This window comes from Ambystoma mexicanum, chromosome 3p (genome assembly GCF_040938575.1).
Source record: "Ambystoma mexicanum isolate Mex_15411 chromosome 3p, UKY_AmexF1_1, whole genome shotgun sequence".
Taxonomy (NCBI): domain Eukaryota; kingdom Metazoa; phylum Chordata; class Amphibia; order Caudata; family Ambystomatidae; genus Ambystoma; species Ambystoma mexicanum.
In genome coordinates, this window is record NC_090925.1 from 547,004,709 (window position 1) to 547,026,311 (window position 21,603).

The 21,603-nt window shown below is 50.8% G+C and overlaps 1 protein-coding gene across 2 annotated transcripts in view; it reads right to left on the bottom strand.

Annotated features, from left to right (window-relative positions):
• The window catches only part of STAU1 (staufen double-stranded RNA binding protein 1), a 1,155,286-nt gene that overhangs the window by 773,090 nt on the left and 360,593 nt on the right, over window positions 1-21,603 (bottom strand). For both annotated transcript variants that reach the window (XM_069651277.1, XM_069651276.1), the window contains one exon: window positions 15,585-15,750. In XM_069651277.1, the coding sequence (XP_069507378.1) occupies window positions 15,585-15,750 (166 nt within the window). The remainder of the gene's footprint in view (window positions 1-15,584; window positions 15,751-21,603) is intronic.

Genomic DNA, 21,603 nt, shown 5'->3' on the forward strand with positions numbered 1-21,603 from the left:
AAAAGATCACCACCAATAGATGGGTGCTGGATGCTCTCGTCCAAGGACATACCCTGGAATTTCAGCACAGGTGTCCGTGGAGCAGCACATCCCTCAGCTCTTGGAGCAGGTGTGTCCATGCTACGAAAAGGGGCGATAAAGCTGGTATCCCCGTTAACTCTGGGGCTCCAGGGTCTCCTATTCCAGATACTTTTTAGTCAAAAAGAAGACTGGGGGCTGGAGGCCCATTCTAGAACTGCGACATGTGAACAAGTACCTCAAGTCCCAAAAGTTCAGGATGGTTGCGTTGAAGCACATGCTCGGCCAACTGGAAAAGAGACTTGACGTCGCTGGACCTGGAGGACGCCTACTTGCACGTCGCCATTCACAAGAAACATTGAAGAAGGTTTCTACGCTTAGTGCAGGGACGGCACTACTTTTCACGGCCCTTCCTTTCGGCTTGAAGTTGGTCCCCAGGGTGTCCAAAAAGTGCCTGGCACCAGTGGCGGCCCACCTGAGTCTACGCAGTATACACGTGTACCCGTACCTTGACAACTGGCTCATCTGGGCCCGCTCGCAAGAGTTAGCTGCCGGGACACAGAAGACCGTCCAGCTGCCGACGGATCTGGGATTCTCCATCAACTATCCAAAGTCCTGCTTGACACCATCGCAAAATGTGTTGTTCCCAAGAGCCAGACTCCTTCCTAGCATCGCCCTCAGAGGAGAGAGTAGTGGCCATTCAGGGGAAAGTGTGACTGTTCTCTGTGACCACTGCCACGGTACGAACCGTCAAGTCGTTGCTCGGCATGTCGTCTTGCATCTACCTTATCCGGCTCTGCAGGTTACAGAGTTCCTGGACGCTCACTGGGTACAGGTGTCTGGAAGCTTTGCGGACAAGATCCCGCTCAACGAGGATTTCTGTTGGGCGATAAGGTGGTGGGGCGTTCACTCCAACATAGCCCAGGGCACATGGTTTCAAAAACCCCTACCAGGAGACTGACACCGCGGACGCTTCCCTGGAAGGCTGTGTTAGGCAGAATCCTGTGCAGTTCCCTTGGGGACCACTGCAAAAAGATTAAAACTACAGGAGTAGGCAGTAAACCCAATTGGTAGCAGCCTGCACCACCCAGAGTTACCTGGTAGCTGTGGCTGAGCAGTCAGACCTCTCTCAAGATGAGTAGGGCAGTATGTAGAGTATACACAATAGGACTAAAGACACAATAGAGCAATCAAACACTGACCAGAGTTTTGTATCAAAAGTATAGAATTATTTATTTAAAACACACTTTAGGCAATACACTAGCACTCTAAATTAAAAGCAAGTTAAAACACAGTCGGGCAAAGTATGCACACCTCCCTTAATAAGTATTAGACAAGTCTAAGTTAGCACACCACTTTTTGTCAAAACAGATGTGAGCGCTTAACCTAGATGGCACCCCAATAATTCGGTACAAGGGAGAGAAAAAGGTAGGTCATGAATATAAAACAGTTCCCAACACTTTTAAAAGACCATAGCAAGTTTCAAAAGGCACAGTCTACTGTAGAGCCAAAGTTCATAGGCCAGGGCCACTTTACATGCAGCAAGGCGGAATGTGCACAAGATCATAGAGTCTAATTTGCACTAAAAGTCTTTGCAGAAATGTTCAAAAAGAGGTTGGTTCAGGACGAAAGATAAAGTTAGAAGGTCTGGGGGCCAAGCCAGTTGGAAAGCTAAGGATTTAAGGGTCACCTTTAGCGATCCGTTGAAAGGGAGGCCAGGCGGAACACAGTACCTTAAAAAGTGAGGAAGCTCCAGCGGTGGCAGTTGTTCCTGGCAGCGGTTGCGGTTCTTGGCTTCGACCAGGGGAAGAGATGATCTCGTCGAGGAAGAAACGTGGAGTCGGTGCCCTGCCCAGGGATGAAACCAGTCGCAGAGTTGCTCGATTCGGTTAAAAAGGTACGTTCCTTTTATTCGCGGTCCATGGTGAACTGAAGCTTGGCTATCCGGCCGCCGGGTGCTTGGCACTGGCGATTCGACCAAGGGACGTCCTGAAAGGTGAAAGTCGAACTGGTTGATCCCACCAGCTCAGGGGAAGAGGACTCGTTCAGCTGAAGATCTTCTCTTGTCGTTGGGAAAGTGGTGAGTTTGTTGCAGCAGGGCTCCACTGGTGGTGTCGTCGTTGCAGATGGCTCAGCTTCTTCCCTCTTCGGATTTCTTAGTTCCAGTGGCGACGTCTGAAGTTCCAGTGCCAAAAGCCCTGCTTTTATGCAGAAAAACCCCCATTCAACAGCCTAGCTGTCACTCATACATGCAAAGTGGTGAGCCGGCCGGTCACCACTGGGCCAATCAGAACATAGTGCGACTTGGGTTGCTAAGGCAACGCAGTCCAGGGTGCCAAAACCCCCACCCACACATCCTGTGGAACCCAGAAAGAGTGGCACCATTTGGAGGGCTTCTGTGGAGAAGCCCGCCAAAAAGTGGAACAAAGGACCCGACCTTGGTTAGAGTTACAGAGACGGACACGAACGCCATTTTAGAATTGAGTTCTGGCGAAAAGACCCAACCAGTGATTTTATATTCATTAAATAAACCAGCGGTATCTGAACATTGCACCAAAAAAGTGGTGCGTTTAAAACCAAATGGGAAAATCCCATATGAAATATTCTGGTGGAATATTTCGCGTGGTAACCACTGCCACCAGCCAGAAACTCGACAAGGGGGGACTGGACAGCGCCCCCTTGAAAACAGATCCACGGGAAATCGAATTAACCCCTTCCAGTACTTCCACAATATGATGGTTTGTACTGGTTCTGTTCACAATTTTGGACTAGTAAAGCCAATGGTGACTTTACATGCCCTGGGAGACAGTAGTCAGTCTCAGGGTATGGAGTCTATGTTTGTGGGTCACTATGACACCCCTGTGTTACTGCACTGAAGGTTCTGTGTAACACACATACAAAACAGATGATACCCTATGGAGAAAAATACCCCATAGCCCATAAGCACACAGAAAGTCAAAGACATACCTCAAATCATGCCTAAGAGTGGGAGGAAGAGTCTCACTCTTAGCAGGAGAAAAAAACAAATTCCAAAAATCCAGCAAAGCTGCTGGGGGACTCACTAGGTTTGGGAAATTAGCCATAAGAGAATTCTCGCTAACAGGCTGAGGAGCCCACACCGGACGTCTGTACGCCAGAGGCCTGTGGCTGCCGGAAAAGGATCTCCATATCAATATCCTAGAGCTACGGGCAGTGTTCTGGTCCCTAAAGTCATCCCTTCCGTCTCTAAAGGGCAAGGTGGTGAGGAGCTTCATGGATAACACCACCACGATGTTCTACATCAGGACGCAGGGGAGAAATCTATCCCCAGTGCTATCCAAGGAGGCACAGGACTTGTGGCACTGGGCTGTCGGACAAGAGATGTTCCTCTTTACCTGGCAGGAGTCCAGAACAAAGTGAAACTGTTTTTTCTTTTACCAGGAATTTCCGGCCCGACGATGGGGACTATTCATTAGCATGTGAATCCATGCCAGACCCCTGCTGGAGAAGAACAAGTTACTTACCCATGGTAATGTTCTTTCGACAGGATGTTCCTCCAACGTATTCCTCATCTTTGACATGTAATGTACAGCTTCGGCAATTTATTTTTTACGGCAGAGGGCGCCCTGCGTCAATGGCGTCGAGTTGATGTCCCTCGAAGGCCTCCATCGAGGGGGACATCATCCGTTGTTATAAGTAGCACGCACAGCACCCGTTGGCCTCAGTTCTGATTTTCCCCTCCTCGTGTAGACGAAGCGCCCATAAATACGGGAAAGACAGTACTCGGCCTTGTGGGAACAAAAGCTGCAATAGCATGGGAAATTCTACAGAGGGATAGTGGGAGGGCAATAAGGAATTGATGATGGAGGACCATCCAGTCGAAAGAACGGTACCATGGGTAAGTAACTTGCTCTTCGTATGGATTGTGTCCTCCAACGTATTCCTCATCTTTGACAGACTCCCAAAGCAGTATCCATGATAGGAGGAGGGAGAAGAATTTAGACATGCAGAACTTTCAGAGGGCAGAATAATGGACTGCCTTACCAAAAGCAACATCTTGAGCGTGGGATGTATCCAGAGAGTAATGCTTAGTAAATGTGTGTATAGAGGACCACGTTGCGGAATACAGATGTTCTTAATAGGGACCCCTCTCTGCAGGGCAGTCAAGGTGGCCATGCCCCTTGTGGAATGGGCACGCAAACCCTCACGAGGGTCCTTACCTGCCAGCCTGTAGCATTTGGAAATGGAACAAGTTACTTACCTGTAACTGTTGTTCTCCAGCATGGGTATGGCATGGATTCACATGCTCATGAATATTCCCCGTCGTCAGGCCGGGAATCCTCGGTATAGAAAAAAAAAATCACTATCAGTTTCGTTTCTGATCTGTCTTTCTTTTTTTTTTAAACTTTGGTTTTATTGGCAGTTTTTAGAAGAAAAATACAAACGGCAACGCTGGGAGCGTTGTAGGTATCACTTTTAACATTGTCATCAAACCCCCAGGTTCCCCCTCCCCCCTCTCCCCCCTCCCCAACTCCACCCCTCCCCCCAGATCAGTGTCACATCAAAAGTCGAACCGCTGGAGCTGTCGTCGTTGCTCATTGTACATTGCCACAGAGATATGCTATACTCTCGCGTCCAAAATGACTGGGTGAGATCCGCTGTCTCCCGGGTCCTGGGCTACTCCTTCATCCCTGAGTAGAGCATTCCAGACCCCCCCCGCCATCCTGCCAGAGTGTTCTCATATTGTCAGTGGGGGTCCCATCCCCATGCCCCGTAGACCCCATACCAGTTAGCCTGAAAGGTGCTCAATTCGTTATTTACCATGGCCGTCAGTTTGTCCATTAAGAACATGTTTTTCAGTTTCTTAAGCCAGTCTTCTTTAGGTGGGGTCTCTGGGCTCTTCCACCTTTGTGCCAGGGCCACTCTGCCCACTCGCAACATCGTCTCCCACATTCTTGGGTACCTATACAGTTCGGTGTCCTCCGGGGGGAGGCCCAGCAACATCGTTAGGGGGTTGAGTGGGATTAGTTCCTCGGTGACCTCGGCCATCCACCCCCGTACCTTCTCCCAGAACCCCTGCACCTTGGGGCAGAACCACAACATATGACCCCTCGACCCCACTTGGCCACAACCCCTTGGGCATCTGGGGGACACTCCCGAGAACATCTTGGACAGTTTCAACGGGTCCCTGTGCCAGCCCTGTAGAATCTTGAAGTTGTGCTCCATGTCCGATGTAAATAGGTTCCCGTGAAATGCTATCTTAAAGACTTTGGACCACGCCTCCTCCGTGAGTGGTTCTCCTGCCAGGTCGTCCCAAAACCCTCGAAACCCTCTTCTCCCCTCCAAGTTAACAGTGTTCAGTATTTGGTACATTTTGGAGACCGCCCCCTTCCTTGACGTGGCCGTGTCCAGGAACTTTTCAAAGGGGGTCAGCTGTCTCTGTAGGTTCTGGCCCCATGTTTGGTCACAAAGGATGCCTTTCAGGCGCAGATATTCAAAGATTGAAAGGGACTCCCGCCCCAGTGCATCTCGCAGGGCCTCGTATTCGAGGATCTCACCCTCCTTGAACAGTTGTCCCGCCCATTCCAGACCCCCATCCAACCAGGACTGGGCACTCCTGAATCCCCTGCTACCTAGTTTGAGCGGGTGGCCCCAGAGCGAAGACATTGGAGAGGGCCACGTCGTGAGGTATGAGGTTGTGGGTCCCTCCCTCCAGATTGTCCAAAGTATTCCCAGGGTTGGGTGGGCTTTCAGTTTGCTAGGGATGAGTCTACGCGGCAGCCACAGGAGGTCGCGCACTTTCAGAGGGTGTGCGTCCATGTCCTCCAGGTATGACCAGTAGTTTCTGATCTGTCTTTCTTAGTAGTAACCAATCACTGGTCTCTGGGTCATACTGCCCTCTCCCTAAGCCCCGCCTCTGGCAGCCATACTCAGATTTGGTAGCACGTAAAGCGGCAGTATGACCACGTGAAGAGCCGGAGAGGGGTAGGCGGGAGGGTTCGCATGTGAATCCATGCCAGACCCATGCTGGAGAACAACAGTTACAGGTAAGTAACTTGTTCCTTTCTCCAGCATGGGGTCTGGCATGGATTCACATGCTCATGAATAAGAGAATACATAGCAGTACACACATGCACAACCACGGGAGGTGGCAACAGGCTCAACATTAAGCAATACAACTCAACATTAAGCATCCCTTACCTCCTCACCAGGCTCACCTTAAGCGAACAGGTTGCGCAGCACTGCTTGGCCGACCCTGGACTCCTCCCTGGAGTCCCGATCGACGCAGTAGAATCTTGTGAAGGTGTGCGTCGACCTCCACGTCGCAGCACTGCAGATGTCCAGCAGGGGCACACCAGACAGGAACGCCGTGGTAGCAGCGATCGCTCTGGTCGAATGGGCTCTCGGACGGCCGGGCAGCGGTCGGTTTGCCAACCGATGACAGTGCATGATGCAGCCGGAGAGCCATCTGGAAATGGAAGTCTTCGAGAGAGCCTTCCCTTGATTCACAGTCCCAAAGTTCATAATCAGCTGTGATGTCTTCCGAAAACTCTTTGTGCGGTCCACGTAGAACTTCAGCGCTCTTGCTACGTCCAGCGAGTGCACAGTCCTTTCAGCCAGCGACAAAGGAGACGGGAAGAAAACTGGCAACACCAAGGGTTCGTTGAGGTGGAAGTCCGACGGCACCTTGGGCATGAAGGAGGGGTGCGTCCTCAGCACCACCCTCATGTCGAGAAACGTCAAGTATGGCGGCTTGCAAGATAGGGCCTGGATCTCTCCCACTCGTCGTGCGGAGGTGATGGCCACTAGAAACGCTGTCTTCCACGACAAACTTCAACAGTGCCGAATGCATAGGCTCAAATGGGGGCCCCATGAGCCTGGTCAGCACCACGTTGAGCTCCCACGCCGGGGCAGGGGCCTTCACCGGCGGGAATGATCGGAACAATCCTTTCATAAATTCCTTCACCAGTCGATGAAACCACAAGGACGCCCGTCCCGCAGTTCTGGTGTATCGTGAGATGGCGGCCAGATGTATCTTGATGGAAGCGTGAGCTGGTCCAGCCTTGGCCAATGACAGTAGGTACGGCAATACTTGAGGGGCCGTAATCCGCAGAGGGTTAATCTTCTGTGTACGGCACCAGACAGAGAACCTCTTCCATTTATGTCCGTAGCACTTGAGAGTTGAGGACGCACTGGCCTTTGCAAGAACCTCTCTGCAGTCGGCTGGGATGTCGTACCCTCCAAACTCTAGTGCTGCAGGAGCCAGGCCTGCAAGTTCAGTGACTCCGGGTTGTGGTGAAGAATGGCGCCTCCTTCTCTGGAGAGAAGATCTGCGTCCGTCGGCAGCTTGACTGGTGTGGACGTTGACAAGTCCAGAAGGTCCGGGAACCAGATCTGTCTCGGCCACGCCGGTGCGACGAGGATCATCCTGCACCGGGACCTCTTGAGCTGGTTGATGAGCCAGAGCAGCAACGGCAGTGGAGGGAACGCATAAAGAAATAGGCCGTCCCAGGGGAACGAGAACGCATTGCCCATGCTCCTCGGCTGTGGGAACCTGCTGGCGAACCTCCGGCACTTGAAATTTGTCGCCGTCGCGAAGAGATCAATTTGGGGTTCGCCCCATCGTCGGAAGAGTCGATCCACTTGATCCTGGCGTAGTTCCCACTCTTGGCACGAGCGCAGCTCTCTGCTGAGTGAGTCGGCAATCGTGTTTTTTATTCCTGCCAGCTGAAGAGGCACCAGAAACATCCCTTGGGCGACTGCCCAATGCCACAGATCCTGGGCTTCTTTGGATAGGGCAGGGGATCTGGTTCCGCCCTGCTTCCGGATGTAGAACATAGTGGTGGTGTCGTCGGTGAAGATCCTCACCACCTTGCCCTTGAGGAACGGAAGAAAAGACCTGAGGGCCCAGAACACTGCGCGGAGCTCCAAGATGTTGATGTGGAGTGACTTCTCCTCCGGGAGCCAAAGGCCTCTCGCGTGAAGATCTCCGGAGTGTGCTCCCCAACCTTCCAGGGAGGCGTTCGTCGTCACCGTCACCTGGTGAGCTGGGGTCTGAAAGTCTGTGCCCGCCGACAGATGAGAGCGGGTACCCCACCACCAGATCACCTGACGGAACGTCTCGTTGAGAGGGATCCTGTCCGCGAAGCTGCCCGTCGACTGGACCCAGCGGGCGTCGAGGAACTCCTGTAAGGGGCGCATCCGAAGCCTGCAAAGGCGCATCAGATAAATGCAGGAGGACATCATCCCGAGGAGGGACTTGATAGATCTTACCCTGGCCATGTCCATGGCCAGCAGATGCTGCACCTTTCCCAGAATGGTCCTGGTCCTTTCCTCCGACGGCGAGGCCAGCCGCGCCACTGTGTCAAGCTTGGCTCCCAGAAACAGGGCAACTTGCGACGGAACCAGGTGGGATTTTGGAAAGCTGATGGAGAATCCCAGGTCCGTGAGCAGCTGGACGGTCTTCGCAGTGTGCTCCACGGTGAGCTCCCTTGTCCTTCCCCGGATGAGCCAGTCATCCAGGTAGGGGTAGACGTGGATCCCCTGTAGGCGCAGCCGCGCCGCCACCGGTGCGAGGCACTTGGTGAACACCCTGGGTGCCGACTTCAATCCGAACGGGAGGGCCTTGAACTGGTAGTGCCGCCCTTGGACCACGAACCCGAGGAACTTTCGGTGTCTTTTTAGAATGGGGATGTGGAAGTACGCATCCTCCAAGTCCAACGAGCACAGGAAATCGCCCTCCTCCAGCTGTCCCAGCACGTGCTGGAGGGTGACCATCCGGAACTTCTGTGCCTTGATGTATTTGTTCAGTCGTCGCAGGTCCAGGATGGGGCGCCATCCTCCTGTCTTCTTTTTTATGAGAAATTCCATTGAGTAAGCTCCGGAGCCCCGAAGCCTCTTTGGGATGAGCTCGATGGCACCCTTCTTGAGCATCGCCCTTACTTCCAACAATAGTTGGGGGATGTGATTTTCCTTCCTGGCCACGGGTGGAACATGAGGGCACTTCTTCTGAAACTCGAGGGCATGCCCTTGGGCCAGGGCGTCCAGCACCCAACGGTTGGTGGAGATGGACTCCCACACGCTGACAAGCCTCGCCAGCCGGCCTCCCACCGGGGTGCTTCGGCGGGGGCCCGACCCCACGGTCGGTTCAATCTTGTTTGGAGGCCACCTTGCCTCCTTGACCTCCCTATCGACGACGGGCACCACCTGACTTGCCGCGTCCCCTGTAGGCTTCCTGGGACAAAGATCTTGCCGCTTGGCGGTACGTGGAGGAGCCACTGCCGGATCCCTTGGAGGCACCTTGTCTGCCTCCGGAGCTCCGAAAGGACGGCCGTCGTTGTTGGAGCACTCCCAGTGCCCGGGCAGTCTCCGTGTCTGTCTTGATGGCCTGAAGGGACTCATCAACCGCCTTCCCAAACAGGTTGTTCCCGTCGAAGGGCATGTCCAAAACCTTGGTTTGTACGTCCTGGTGGAAATCTGTCGCCTTGAACCATCCTCGTCGTCTCAGGCAAACGCTGTTGCCCAACTGATGGAAACCGGTGTCGGCGATGTCGTGGTCCAAAGCAATCTCACCTTCCTGTAGGATTTCAAGGGCCTCAGCCCTTTTGGCGTCCGGAAGGAAGTCCAGCAGCGGGGCAATTTTGAACCACAACTCCCTGTCGTAGCGGGCTACGATAGCCAGGGCGTTGGCCGCCTTGATAGTCGTTGCTGCGAATGAGATGACCCGTCGTCCCATCGTGTCCAGCTTCCTGCCCTCGCCGTCCGGCGGGGAAGTTGATGTCGAGGCCGATGCCCCCCAGCTTTCTTCTTTGCCGCCGCCGAGACGACCGAATCTGGGGTAGGTTGCGCCCGAAGGCACAAGGGGGCAGCGTCGGGGACCCGGTACTTCTTCTCGTACCGGTCCCTCTTTGCCGGCGCCGTGGCAGGGTTCTTGAGGAGGGCGAGCCTCTCATCCCACATGTCATCAAGAAGTTAGCCTTGCGCCGTTGGTAAAGGAACCCTTCCTTCTTCTTCTCTTCTGGGCAGAGCTGGAAGAGCTCGGATGCCCTGGAAATCATGGCATGAAAGGATCCAATCTCGTCGGGCGGGGACGCCCGGGCAGGGGGCGACGGGGACACGTCCCGTTGTCGCCTCCGTCGTCATCTGTACCTGTCGTAGCCGTGTCCGTACCTGTATCATCCCCGTGGGTAGCAGACCGGGGGGAAGGCAGAGCAGGCCGCAGAGGTGGGAGAGGTGGCGTAGGATGCGTCGTCCTCCTCTTATGCGGTGGACTTTCCGAAGGGCCTGACTCCGGTTCCCCCGTCGGTCTGGCTCAGGTACCTTCGTCGGGGGGAGGGGCAACCTTGTCCTTATCTCCGAGCATCAGGACTGAATCGCTGACAAAATGGCTGCCGAGGTGTCGTGCGGCTACGGAAACGACAGGCGCGAGGGCTCTTGAGGAACCTCGTCAGCGACACTGTCGCTCTCGTCATCGCCCTCGTCGGGATCCCTCCCGATGGGCTGGACCTCTTCCAAAGGTCGTGTTCGTTTCCAGGATGTCCACCTGCCCCTCCCCCACCTTTTCCAACGAGGACTTCGTGGGGGTCGTCTCAATGGACCTGAAAGACGGCTCCCTCTGCGGTGGCAGGGAGACTCTGGGTCCTGAAGTCACCTCCACTGGCGTAGCCTCCACAGGCTGAGCCCAGGCCGCTGCAACATCCTCAATCGAGGTCTTAGCAGGGTGAATTAAGGCCATCGTCACCTTCTGTACGCCTGGGGCCTTCACCTTGGGGGTAGGGTCCGAGCCTCGCTCCCCCTCTGCCGGAATCTTCGAGATCGACCGGGGCCTCTCCAGAAGCTTCGACGGGTTCTCAGACTTCCTCTTACCTGAGCCAGAGCGTTGGCTCGTGGTTGATGGCGCCGGGGAGGATGCACCCTGCCTGGCAGCCAAGGAGCCCGACCGTTCGGCGCTCCCGGTGCCCGCGGTGTTTGGCCTTTTGTTGGGCCCACGTCGCCGGGGCGCCCTCAAAGGACTTAGAAGACCGCTCGGACTTCTTTTTCTTCTTCTCGCCTGACGGGCTCTTCCCTTCAAGCCAGTTGGCGAGACGGAGGTGGCGATCCTTCATGGTCCGCTCCGACATGTTCCCACAAAACGCACAGTCCTTCTCCGTGTGCGTCTTGTCCTCATGGAGACAGTAGAGGCATAACAAATGCTCGTCCTCCTTGAAAACATTCTGAAGCTGGCATCCAGGGCAGGTCCTGAACAGCTTCCCGGGCGTCAAGCTTCCTTTCTCCTGGGCCATGTCCGGGGTAGGCCTCGGAACTTCTGGAATCCTCCAAAAGCGTAACTCGATGAAATCTTCACCCTTGAGGGGCGTAGAAAACTCCGAAACGGATCCCCGTTGATCGGATGTAGAAACGGTGGAGCTTGAGGCTCTAATTTAACCGCAAAATGAGAAAAATCTCCTGAAAAAGCGTGAAAGCGCAGCAAAAGCTCGAGAGCTACAGGACACCCAACACTTGAACGTGCAGTAAAAATCTGAGGATGGCTGCCAGAGGCGGGGCTTAGGGAGAGGGCAGTCATTGGCTGGGGGCAATATGACCCAGAGACCAGTGATTAGTTACTACTAAGAAAGACACATCAGAAACGAAACTGATACTGATTTTCTTTTCTATACCGAGGATTCCCGGCCTGACGACAGGGAATATTCATGAGCATGTGAATCCATGCCAGACCCCATGCTGGAGAATGTGAGGATGATCCACCTAGACAAGGTCTGTTTGGAAATAGCATGGCCCAGTCGGTCTGGTGTACCCTACAAAGAGCTGGTCGTCCACTCTCAATTTGGACATCCTGGAAATCTAAAAGCTCAGCGCTCTCCTAGGGTCCCACCGATGTAGCCTTTCCGCCTCCTTACTAGGATGCGGAGGAGGGTAGAATGCTGGTAGCACGAGTTTCTGCCGTAGGTGAAAGTCTGAAACCCCCTTAGGCAAGAAGGAGGGTTTCACCCTCAAAACAACCCTGTCCCTGTGGAATGTAGTGAAGGGTGGCTTGGAAGAAAGCGCTTGCAACTCGCTCACTCATCTTGCAGATGTAAGAGCAACCAACAGTATTGTCTTAAAGGTCAACAACCTCAAAGGACATGAGTGCAAGGGTTCAAAAGGAGCACCCATCAGAAATTTTAAAACCAGGTTGATGTCCCACACCGGAACCTGAAATGTAGAAGGCGGGAACACATTTGTGAGCCCTTTTAGAAACTGTGTGACCAGAAGGATCTTAAAATACGAACATTCCTCTGAAATGAGCTTAAAAATCGAAAGCGCTGCCAGGTTACCCTTAATGGTACCAACCTGAAGACCTTTGTGTGCCAATGAGAGCAGAAAGGATATAACATCCAGTGTCGTACACTGAAAAGGATCAACATTCTTGTCTCTGCATCAGTCACAAAACTTATTTCAACGGCAACGGTACAGAGACTTTGTTGCTGGGCGTAAGCAACACTTCCATCACGTCATCCGGGAGGTCCCAATCCTTGTACCTCAACCTTTCAGAAACCAAGCGTGAAGGGTGAGAGTGTTGACTGGATGGAGAACCAGACCCTCCTCTCACGAGAGAAGATTCTCCCTTTATGGAAGACAGATGGACATATCCAGAAGGTCTGGTTACCACGTTCTCCTGGTCAAATCTGGGGCAATGAGCATCATGAGGTTTCCGAACCTCCTTAACCTCCTGATTACTTGAGGAATGACAGGGACTGGAGGAAATGTGTACAGCAGTGGGAATTCCCAATCCAGTTTATGGTCATTCCATAGAATTTTTACCATCAAATGACCATTCCATCTAAAAAAAATGCATGGAAAAGATGACTATCGAATGCATGCTTTTTCCTTTTTTTTTTTTTTTTTTTTTTTTTTTTTTTAAAATGGTGGGTCCCACACAACCCTGTTTTTTACCCTTTAAAACCCTTTATAAATAACACTAAACCCTTTACCTTGAAAAAAGATGCATTCGATGCATATTTTTTCGATGCATATTTTTTCGATGGAATGGCATTCGATGGTAATGTTTTAGATGAAATTACCAGATACCCCCAATCCACCACAAACGTGTCTCCTAGAGCTCCTCTCAGAGGAAACTCCCCTGAGCAGTACAGTTCACACTTCCGGTTGACACCGGTCCCGGACAGATCGACTTGAGGGGGTTCCCCAAAGGGCGAAAATCTCTTGAAGGACTTCCTGAGCTAGTTCCCACTCGTGGGAGACTGCTCTGCCTGCTCAGACCGTCCGCCGCCGTGTTTTCCTCCCTGGCCAGGTGAACCGTCGAGAGGGAGATTCCTTCTTGAATAGCCCAGTACCAGAACTGCATTGCCTCTCTGCACAGTGGTAGTGACCCTACACCTCATCTCTTGTTGAGGTAGTGCATGGCTACTGTATTGTCTGTCATTATCAGGACATTCTTTCCCTGTACAGACGGCAGAAAAGCCTTCAGCGCTAGTCTGATTGCTCTCAGCTCCAAATGATTGATGTGTAGCTTGGACTCCAACGGAGAACAACGACCGCCGACAGTCAACTCGGCGTGAGCTCCCCACCCTGTGAGTGAGGCATCTGTCACTACAGTGATCTCCGGCCATGGTTGCCAAAAGTGTTTGCCTTTCAGAACATTGTCCTTGCAGGCCCACCACAGAAGATCCTGTGAGACTCTGGACAGAATCTTAGGGCGGACCGACATCTGTCCTGAGAACTGGGACCATTGGGATCAGAGAGCCCATTGAAGGGATTGCATTCGCAAGCGGGCATCTGGCACCTGGAAAATGCAGGATGCCATGAGGCAGAGCAACCTCAAGAACTCGAAGGCCGGAAGATTCTGGCCACTCTGGAATTTCGTTACCATCTGGAGAATGTCTTGAGCCCTCACCTTGGGAGGCAAGCACTTCCCCCAAGGAAGTATCCAAAACAGCCCCGATGTACAAGAGCTGTTGGGAAGGTGTCATATGGGACTTCTTGAAATTGAGGGAGAAGCCCAGTCTGTGGAGGGAGTTGCAGTTAACATTGAGATGATCCAAGGCTTGTTCGGGAGAACGCGCCCAGATCAGCCAGCCGTCCAGGCAGGGGTAGACTTGAATCCCCCCCACTCCCCATCTCCCGAGATGCGCTGCCACCACCACTATCAGTTTGGTGAATACCCTCGGGCGGAGGTCAACCCAGTCTACCGTGCCTATCCTTCGTCATCTTCTTGGAGAAACCGAAGCATATCTTGCATTTGCCTTCATTGTGGTGTGGATGCAGATAGAGGCATTGCAGGTTCTCGTCTTCAACAAACACATTCCGTAGCCCGCATTTGGTGCAGGGCATGAAAAGGGATCTTCTCCTCTGTCATTGTCGGAGGGCACGAAGTAGGCCAGATGGTCTTCTGGAAACTTCAACGATCTTGACAGACAATGGATCCCTGCAGTCAGCAGATTGAGAAAAGAGCACACAGGCTCTTTTGGTACAAAAATAGAACCTTTTTCCGTCAAAAAAACATAGAAGTAGTTCACAAAGCAAACTTGAGGACTCCCAACACTGAAGCATGCGGTAAGAATCTGAAGATGGCTGCCAGAGGAGGGGCTTAAGGAGAGGACTGTTATTGTATTTGGGCAGTATGACCCAGAGGACAGTGATTGGTTTAAAGGAGAAATACTTTGTAAGTGAAAGTTACACTTTACTGAGGATTCCCAGCTTGACGAGCATGTGATCCATGCCAGACCCCATGCCGGAGAAACATGTTACGCCTGATAGTGGTCTTAATTATGTTGTTACTATTATTTTTATAGCAACCGACAGAGCCATGTTTTTGAAACACTATGCAGAGCTGTAGTAGTAATTTATATAGTGCCTTTTCCCATTGTTAGGGTCTCAACGTGCTTGTGGTAGGAACTCCCTCTGGGACCGAAGTCCAGGTATGGCAACATTCACAAAAGGCTTATAATGCGTGTGTGCATTTGGCCGGGATTAGATGGGCTGGCTAGGCTCCAGTAAGCAACCCAAGAGGTCAGGTATGTGGGTGGGTGGCTGAGGGAGGTCACGAGTGTGCACGAGTGCAAGAGACTCAATGTGTCCAGCTAGACCAAATTTGTTGTAGGTCGCAGCTGCCTTCTTATGTGTGTGGGTGGACAGCCATGCCTGTTGCGGATGTCCACCGAAGTGGCGCGTTTATACATACCTACAGCTCAAATGGAGCATTATCCTTCATGTCGCTGTGTCATCAGATCGTCTGTGGGAGGAGAAAAACACAGCTACACTTGTAGACTCTTCTAGGCACTATGGCAACCCTCAAATCTACTAAGTGCAATAGACTGGCTTTCCTTGTATGGCTACGAAGGCGTGATAGGCAGGCTAACATAGGATCTAGGAACAGTGTCATACATTTATAAAAATGAAGTGAATTCAAACAAAGGTAAGATTTTGAAATGTGTCCAAAAGCAAATCTTTTAGGCTTCCGAATGTGCAAGCAACCTTTAAACCACCAATTGCAGCCAGGGAATGCAAGAACACACCCACATTTACGTTTAAGGAATATACAGAAATGAGGCTGTCCTAAATTCCGGGGGTAATGCGTTTTCGATTACCTCTGGTTTGTCAGGCAGGGGCTCATTCTGCAAGAGTTTCAAGGCTTTAGCAGCTGCATCGTGCTTCGCAGCCTGTCTTGTTCGTCCTTTTCCATGAAACTGCTGACCTCCAATAGACAGTTCAACTTGATAAAGCATAGGTCCAACAGGAAATGGGTAGAAGTACCTTAAAAATCGAATCAGAATTAATTAATATGGCATTTGTAACAGGCAGGTCTGGGAAACTGACATTTTCATGCACTTATCATTTTATTTACAATAACAGGACACATTGCAGCCACTTTAGAAGAGTTTATTACAGTTAAGAGGATAGATGTTTTAACACCAGCACATACAATAGCAATTCGAGTGAGTCTCTTCCATGTCCGGTGGTGTTAGGGAGAATTCTCAGAAATGTGCTAATTCCTTCTACCTTAGAGACCCCCAGCTCTTTTTGAGGGGCTTTAGGACTTAATTTCTAACCTGGAGAGAGCAGGACCTTTTTCCCCACTCTCTCATGCATTTTTGTTTAATTTGAACTCAGTCTTTCTTTTGACTTTGGAGTCTGACAAACTCCATAGGCATCTTTACATTGCGACACAAAGCACCGTCAGTGCAGTGACATAGGGAAGTCTTAGGTTTCCCAAAGGTTTAAATACCTTCTCTTCGTGAAACTGTTTCCAAGAGCAGTGAAGTGAAATTTACTTTACTTACATTTTGTAACTTTCTAGATCCAGCACGCACTATCTTACAATAGGGTGCTGGAGGGGTTACTTTGTATCCCCTTGTCTATTTTCTCATGTAACATTTTTATGTTGCTCTTTCTACAATTAATGGCTGGTGGCAGTATTTTACTTTTTACTACCATTGGTTGTTTTTACCACGGGCTGCAATCGCAGCTGCAGTTAGGCACCCATGTGTGCCCATATTGTCAAAATGGCCCTGTTCTCTTTTTTTCGTCATTTCTTGTTGGAAAGGTCCTGCTTGAGATTTACTCTGCGCGCCAAACTAGGTTTGTTCCCTTTGTTCATTTTGTCTTTGGCAGGATTCAGGAGTGAAGACCGCCTCTGGCTCCAGAGTGTCTTGCAGGGGCAGGAGGTGAGAAAGGTGCCCAAAACTCCCTGTGCTTAGTCTCCTTGGTTGCAGGAATGCACCCAAGGGAGACTGGCCGGAGGGCTGTCCTTGGAGGACAGCCACCCTGCTGTGTGATGGACAGCTAGGCTGGAATGAATGGGAGAAACCTGCATAAAAGGCAAGGTCTTTTGCTTGGAAGGCAGAGTCGACCACTGGACGAAGGAATCCGAAGAAGAACTTGGAAGAGACGCCTGCTGCAACTCCTGGACCGTTGGTTTGCCCAGTGAAGCCCTGCTGCTGTGCTGAATTCACCTCGACTAGACAAGCCCTGCAAGGACAACTTATCCCCTTGGGTTGGTGGGACCAACCACAAAGTGAACTCGTCAGAACATCCTATCGGACCCGTTTGTACTTCCATTGCTGCCGCAGGAACCCAAGTGCCAGGGAGAAGAACACCAGATCAAGTGCATCGCTTTTAAGTCGGACCAGAACTCCAGGAAGATCCTCTGGACTTCCGTGAAGCAGGACTGACCAAGCCTGAGCCACCTCAACAGAGTGCTGGACCCCAGATGTGAGGAAAGTCCAGAGTGATAGTTGCGAGACCGCAGTGGTGCTATTTGCTATAGACGCGATGAGCTGAAACCGTGAAGTGCCATTGAATTAGAGTTTGACCTTTGCTGCCGCCGACCTTCCGACTGTAGTGCAGGAGTCACCAGACGTCCTCCCGCTTGTCCCCACGACGGAGGCCCAGGAACAACAGGATCTGCAGACCTACACAGGAACAGATGCCAGCTGGAACCATTTCTTCTACCCAAAGGTACTGTAAAACCTAAAGAGAACTTACATCTGGTTGAGTAGCCTTCCTTTTTGTCATGTCGAGACTTGTCTTGGTTGCCATTGCAGAGTTGCTTGCAGCTCTGCCCCTCACAAGCCTCCCAGCTTGTGGCCCTTCAAGTGAATCTTATTTCTACAAACTTTTCTAAAAACATTGTGCAAGACTTTTACTTACCTGCAAGAAAATCTTCAGCTCCCATAGGCTTTGCTCAACTAACATTGACTTTCCTGGCTCCCTGAGAGACTTTTCTTACCTCCGACTTTGTGCTTTTGCCTTTCCTCCAGGAAAGGGTTAATTTAGTTTGCAATGGAGGGTTTGAAAAGTACTTACCAGTTTATGAATTATTTGTTAACCTTTGTTTTATTCCCAAATCTAATCCTTTACACCCAAAATCAGTATTGATCAAACGTACCAGTGATCAATGTCCACAGTGTCCTAGCTATTTAAGTCACCCTACGGTGTAGGAAGTGTCTGTGTGCCAACCCCAATGGGTATCATCTGATTTAGAGAAACAGAGTGTGTTTTGAAGTGTACTATAAGTGTTATATGTTTTGCTCCCTTCTGAAGAAGGCTTATATAACTGACTGTTAAATCAATTAATAATTGTATAATCAAGAAACCTTGAGTACAAGTGTTTTATTTCAATAACTGTCACTGTGAAACTCTGTTAGAACCTTACAGCTCACAATGACCCCTCTTGAGATAAGCCTGGCTGCTCAGCCACACTACCAGCCTGTGTAGAACAGACTTATACCAAAGGTTGGGTTCCCCATTGCCAGGAGGACAAGGTTGCTGTAGTCTCCGGAAGGGTACTGCACACAATCTTGCCTAACAGTTGTTCCAACAGTTATGGGGAGGTGTGCTTGAGCACAATATTTCACTTTGTTTTAAAAGTGTTGATTATACTGTAAGAATGGCCAGATGTATGTGTGCCGAGAGTGAAAAATTCATTTTTTGGGGTTTCACTACATTACATTCAGGGTCCCCTAAAATTCCTGCTGGCTTCATTGGGATATTGACTCTCGAGGCCAGAGGCAATTCTACTTCAACACTTTTTCTGAGATGGCCACCAGCAAAAAGGTAGGTCCTATGGTGAGTTTAAAACACAAAGTGTGATTTTAAGTAGGCTGGTGGTAGCTGCAATTTATTTTTTGGATTAACCACATGTGCATTCACTTTTACTACATTAGTAGATCAATGCAGTTGCATTGGGGTCCCAATATATTTAAGCCCTGCTGCCACTCATTTGTTTTGGGCCATCCCTTTATGTGGACGATGAAGCACAGCCAAAATGGCCTGTTTTGCTGACAGACTCTTACTGAGCCCACAAGGTGACACCCTCTCTTTGGGTTTGAACTGTTATCAAATTATTTAAGGTCCAGTAGACTTTCTAGCCCGCATCCTGTGTGGGTAGAACTGTGCGGTTGGCAGTTTAGGGTCAGGCTGATTTGGCTGGCTACCAAAAACTGTGTGCTGCCCTGCAGTGTTATTGAAGGGCAGGATTAGGCACACCCAAGTGAACACATTAATAGTGAATCCCTTTGCTTTCCCAGATCATTTGGAGATTTCTGCTGGTTAAGATGGGTTATTGCCGAGGACCAAGTGTGCCCCCCTTCGCCCCCACCCCCCCAAGACCCTGGCACTTTTCACTCCTTGCTCCCAGTTTCTTCTTGGCTTGTGGAAGCCCCTTTTGGGCTCTTCCTTCGGTTTCCCCCTTCCAATCCGTTAGCCAATTGGAATGCCTGTTTCTGTGTGTGCTTTGTTAAGATGGATTTCTAAAATGAGCTCTGGTGGACAGATTTTAGAAGGCCACCCTAGTTTGGGTGAACAGGAAGCTCCAAGTTTAGCCAAAACCCTATAAGGTAGTGTGGAGAGCAGTCAAGGCTTGGTCTCAGGGGAGAGAGAAAAGTAAAGCAACTTAGCCAGTTATAAAAATACAGTTCTTTATTTAGGCCTTTAGAACAAACATGAAATTAGCAATTAGTAGTATGTTTATTGAATTTATATAGCGCTTTAAGCCAAAGCGCTTTACAATAGAACAACAGGTACAAAGTGAGAGAAGCATATTTACAAACATGAACAGGTCATTAGAACAATATGTAGAACTATTTACAGGTGGGAGGGGGGGGGTAGAGGAGGGGGTAGATGAAGGGAGTTACGGTGTAGAATTTGAGGTGGGGAGAGGAAGGGGGGTGTTGAGGGGGAGGGAAGGGGGAGTGATGTGGTGTCCTCATTGCCCTTGAGTAGTATTTGTTACCAATTTAAGGTCAGAGGGGAAGGAGAGAGGATGGGGGAGGGAAGGGGGAGTGATGTGGTGTCCTCATTGCCCTTGAGTAGTATTTGTTACCAATTTAAGGTCAGAGGGGGGGGGGGGGAGAGGATGGGGAAAAGGAGGGGGCGAAGGGTAGGAGGGGAGGTGTAAGGAAGGGAAGTCGGGGGGGAAGTGAAGAAGATGGGCTTTCAGGGAGTGGCGGAAGGATGAGTAGGTAGGGGTGGAGCGGATGGAGAGCAGGAGGGAGTTCCAGTGTAGAGGGGGCCAAGAGTTGGAAGGAGCGGAAGCATGAGGAGGCACATGGGGCTGGGGTACAGTGAGGAGGTAGAGGTTTGCTGAGCGGGAGGGGAAGTAAAAGGAGAGGAGGGAGGAAAGGTAGGGGGGGCGCCTGGTCATGGAGAGATTTGAAGACAAGACAGAGGAATTGAAATTTCAGTTGTGAGAGGAAGGGAAGCCAGTCAAGTTGAGAGAGAGAGGAAGAAATAGAGTCTCCAGGGCTGAGGAGATAAGAGTACAGATTGAGGAGTGGTAGATGGATTTTAGGGGAGTTAGGTGAGAGACAGGGAGTCCAAAGAGGAGAGAGGAGCAGTAGAAGAGGCAGGAGAAAATAAGGGAGGAGATTAAGAGTTTGGAAGCATGGAATGTGAGAGAGGAGCGGATCTTGCGTATGCTATAGAGGTGGTGGCCACAAGCTCAAGAGGTTAGAGAGATGTGGTTGGAGAAGGAGTGAGAGGAGTCAAGATTGGATGTCGAGATTGCGGGCATGTGAAGATATGGGGAGGTTGGAAGGTGGAAAGTGGATGAAGGGAGGGGGGGAGAAGGGGAGAGAGTGTTAGGAGGGAAGAAAAGCACCTCAGTCTCGTCAGTATTGAGGGAAAGAAAGTGGGATGACATCCAGTCTTTTATGGCCGTGAGGCAGTAAGAAAGAGTGAGGTGGAGGTCAGATGTGAAAGAAGAGAAGGAAAGAGAGTTGGGTGTCATCAGCGTAAAAGTAGTGGGATATGCCGAAAGAAGAAATTACTGGGGAGAGAAGGGAGGTATAGAGAGAAAAGAAAGGGTCCCAGCATGGAACCCTGAGGGACGCCATAGTTCAGGGGGAGGCTGGAGGAGGTGCGGCCACCCCAGGAGACAGTGAAGGATCGATTCGAGAGGTAAGAGGTGAGCCAGGAGAGAACAGAGTCTTTGAAGCCGAAGGAGGACAGAGTGCTAAGTAGGAAGGGGTGATCTACGGTATCAAAAGCTGCAGAAAGATCAAGGAGGATGAGAATTGAAGATTGCTTACCGTAGCGAGCAGTGAGGAGAGAGTTGAGGACATATACTATATGAGATACATTACTCACCGTAATCATATTTCTGATGCTTGTATCTGCTTAGATTCACATGCTGTGCATAGGCCGACATCTAGTGGAAGCTGCGGAGTATTACAGTTTGTTTTTCGAAACTCGAAAAGGGGCGTTGAACTAGGGCGTGCCAGTAATACTATCCCTAGTGTGACATCTACTGTGCCCATGATCCCTCACGCGTGTAGGACCCTCAGATTGTATTTTTTCTGACATGAGGTAGCATGAGGAGTAGCGTGAGTACAGAGTATCCAAGCAGATAAGATAGATAAGACTACAAGCATCCATGCGCCTTCTCTCAGGGGGGAGGAAGGGCGGGCGCATGTGAAATCTAAGCAGATAAAAGCATCAGAAATACGATTACGGTGAGTAATGCATCTCTTCTGAGGCTTGTGGAATCTGCTTAGATCACATGCTGTGCGTAGATTAGCGAACAATGTTAGGAGGTGGGATGTGAGAAGGGTCATGAGCGAACAAATGTCTTAGAACCGCTTGACCCACTTGAGTATCTGTCTTGGA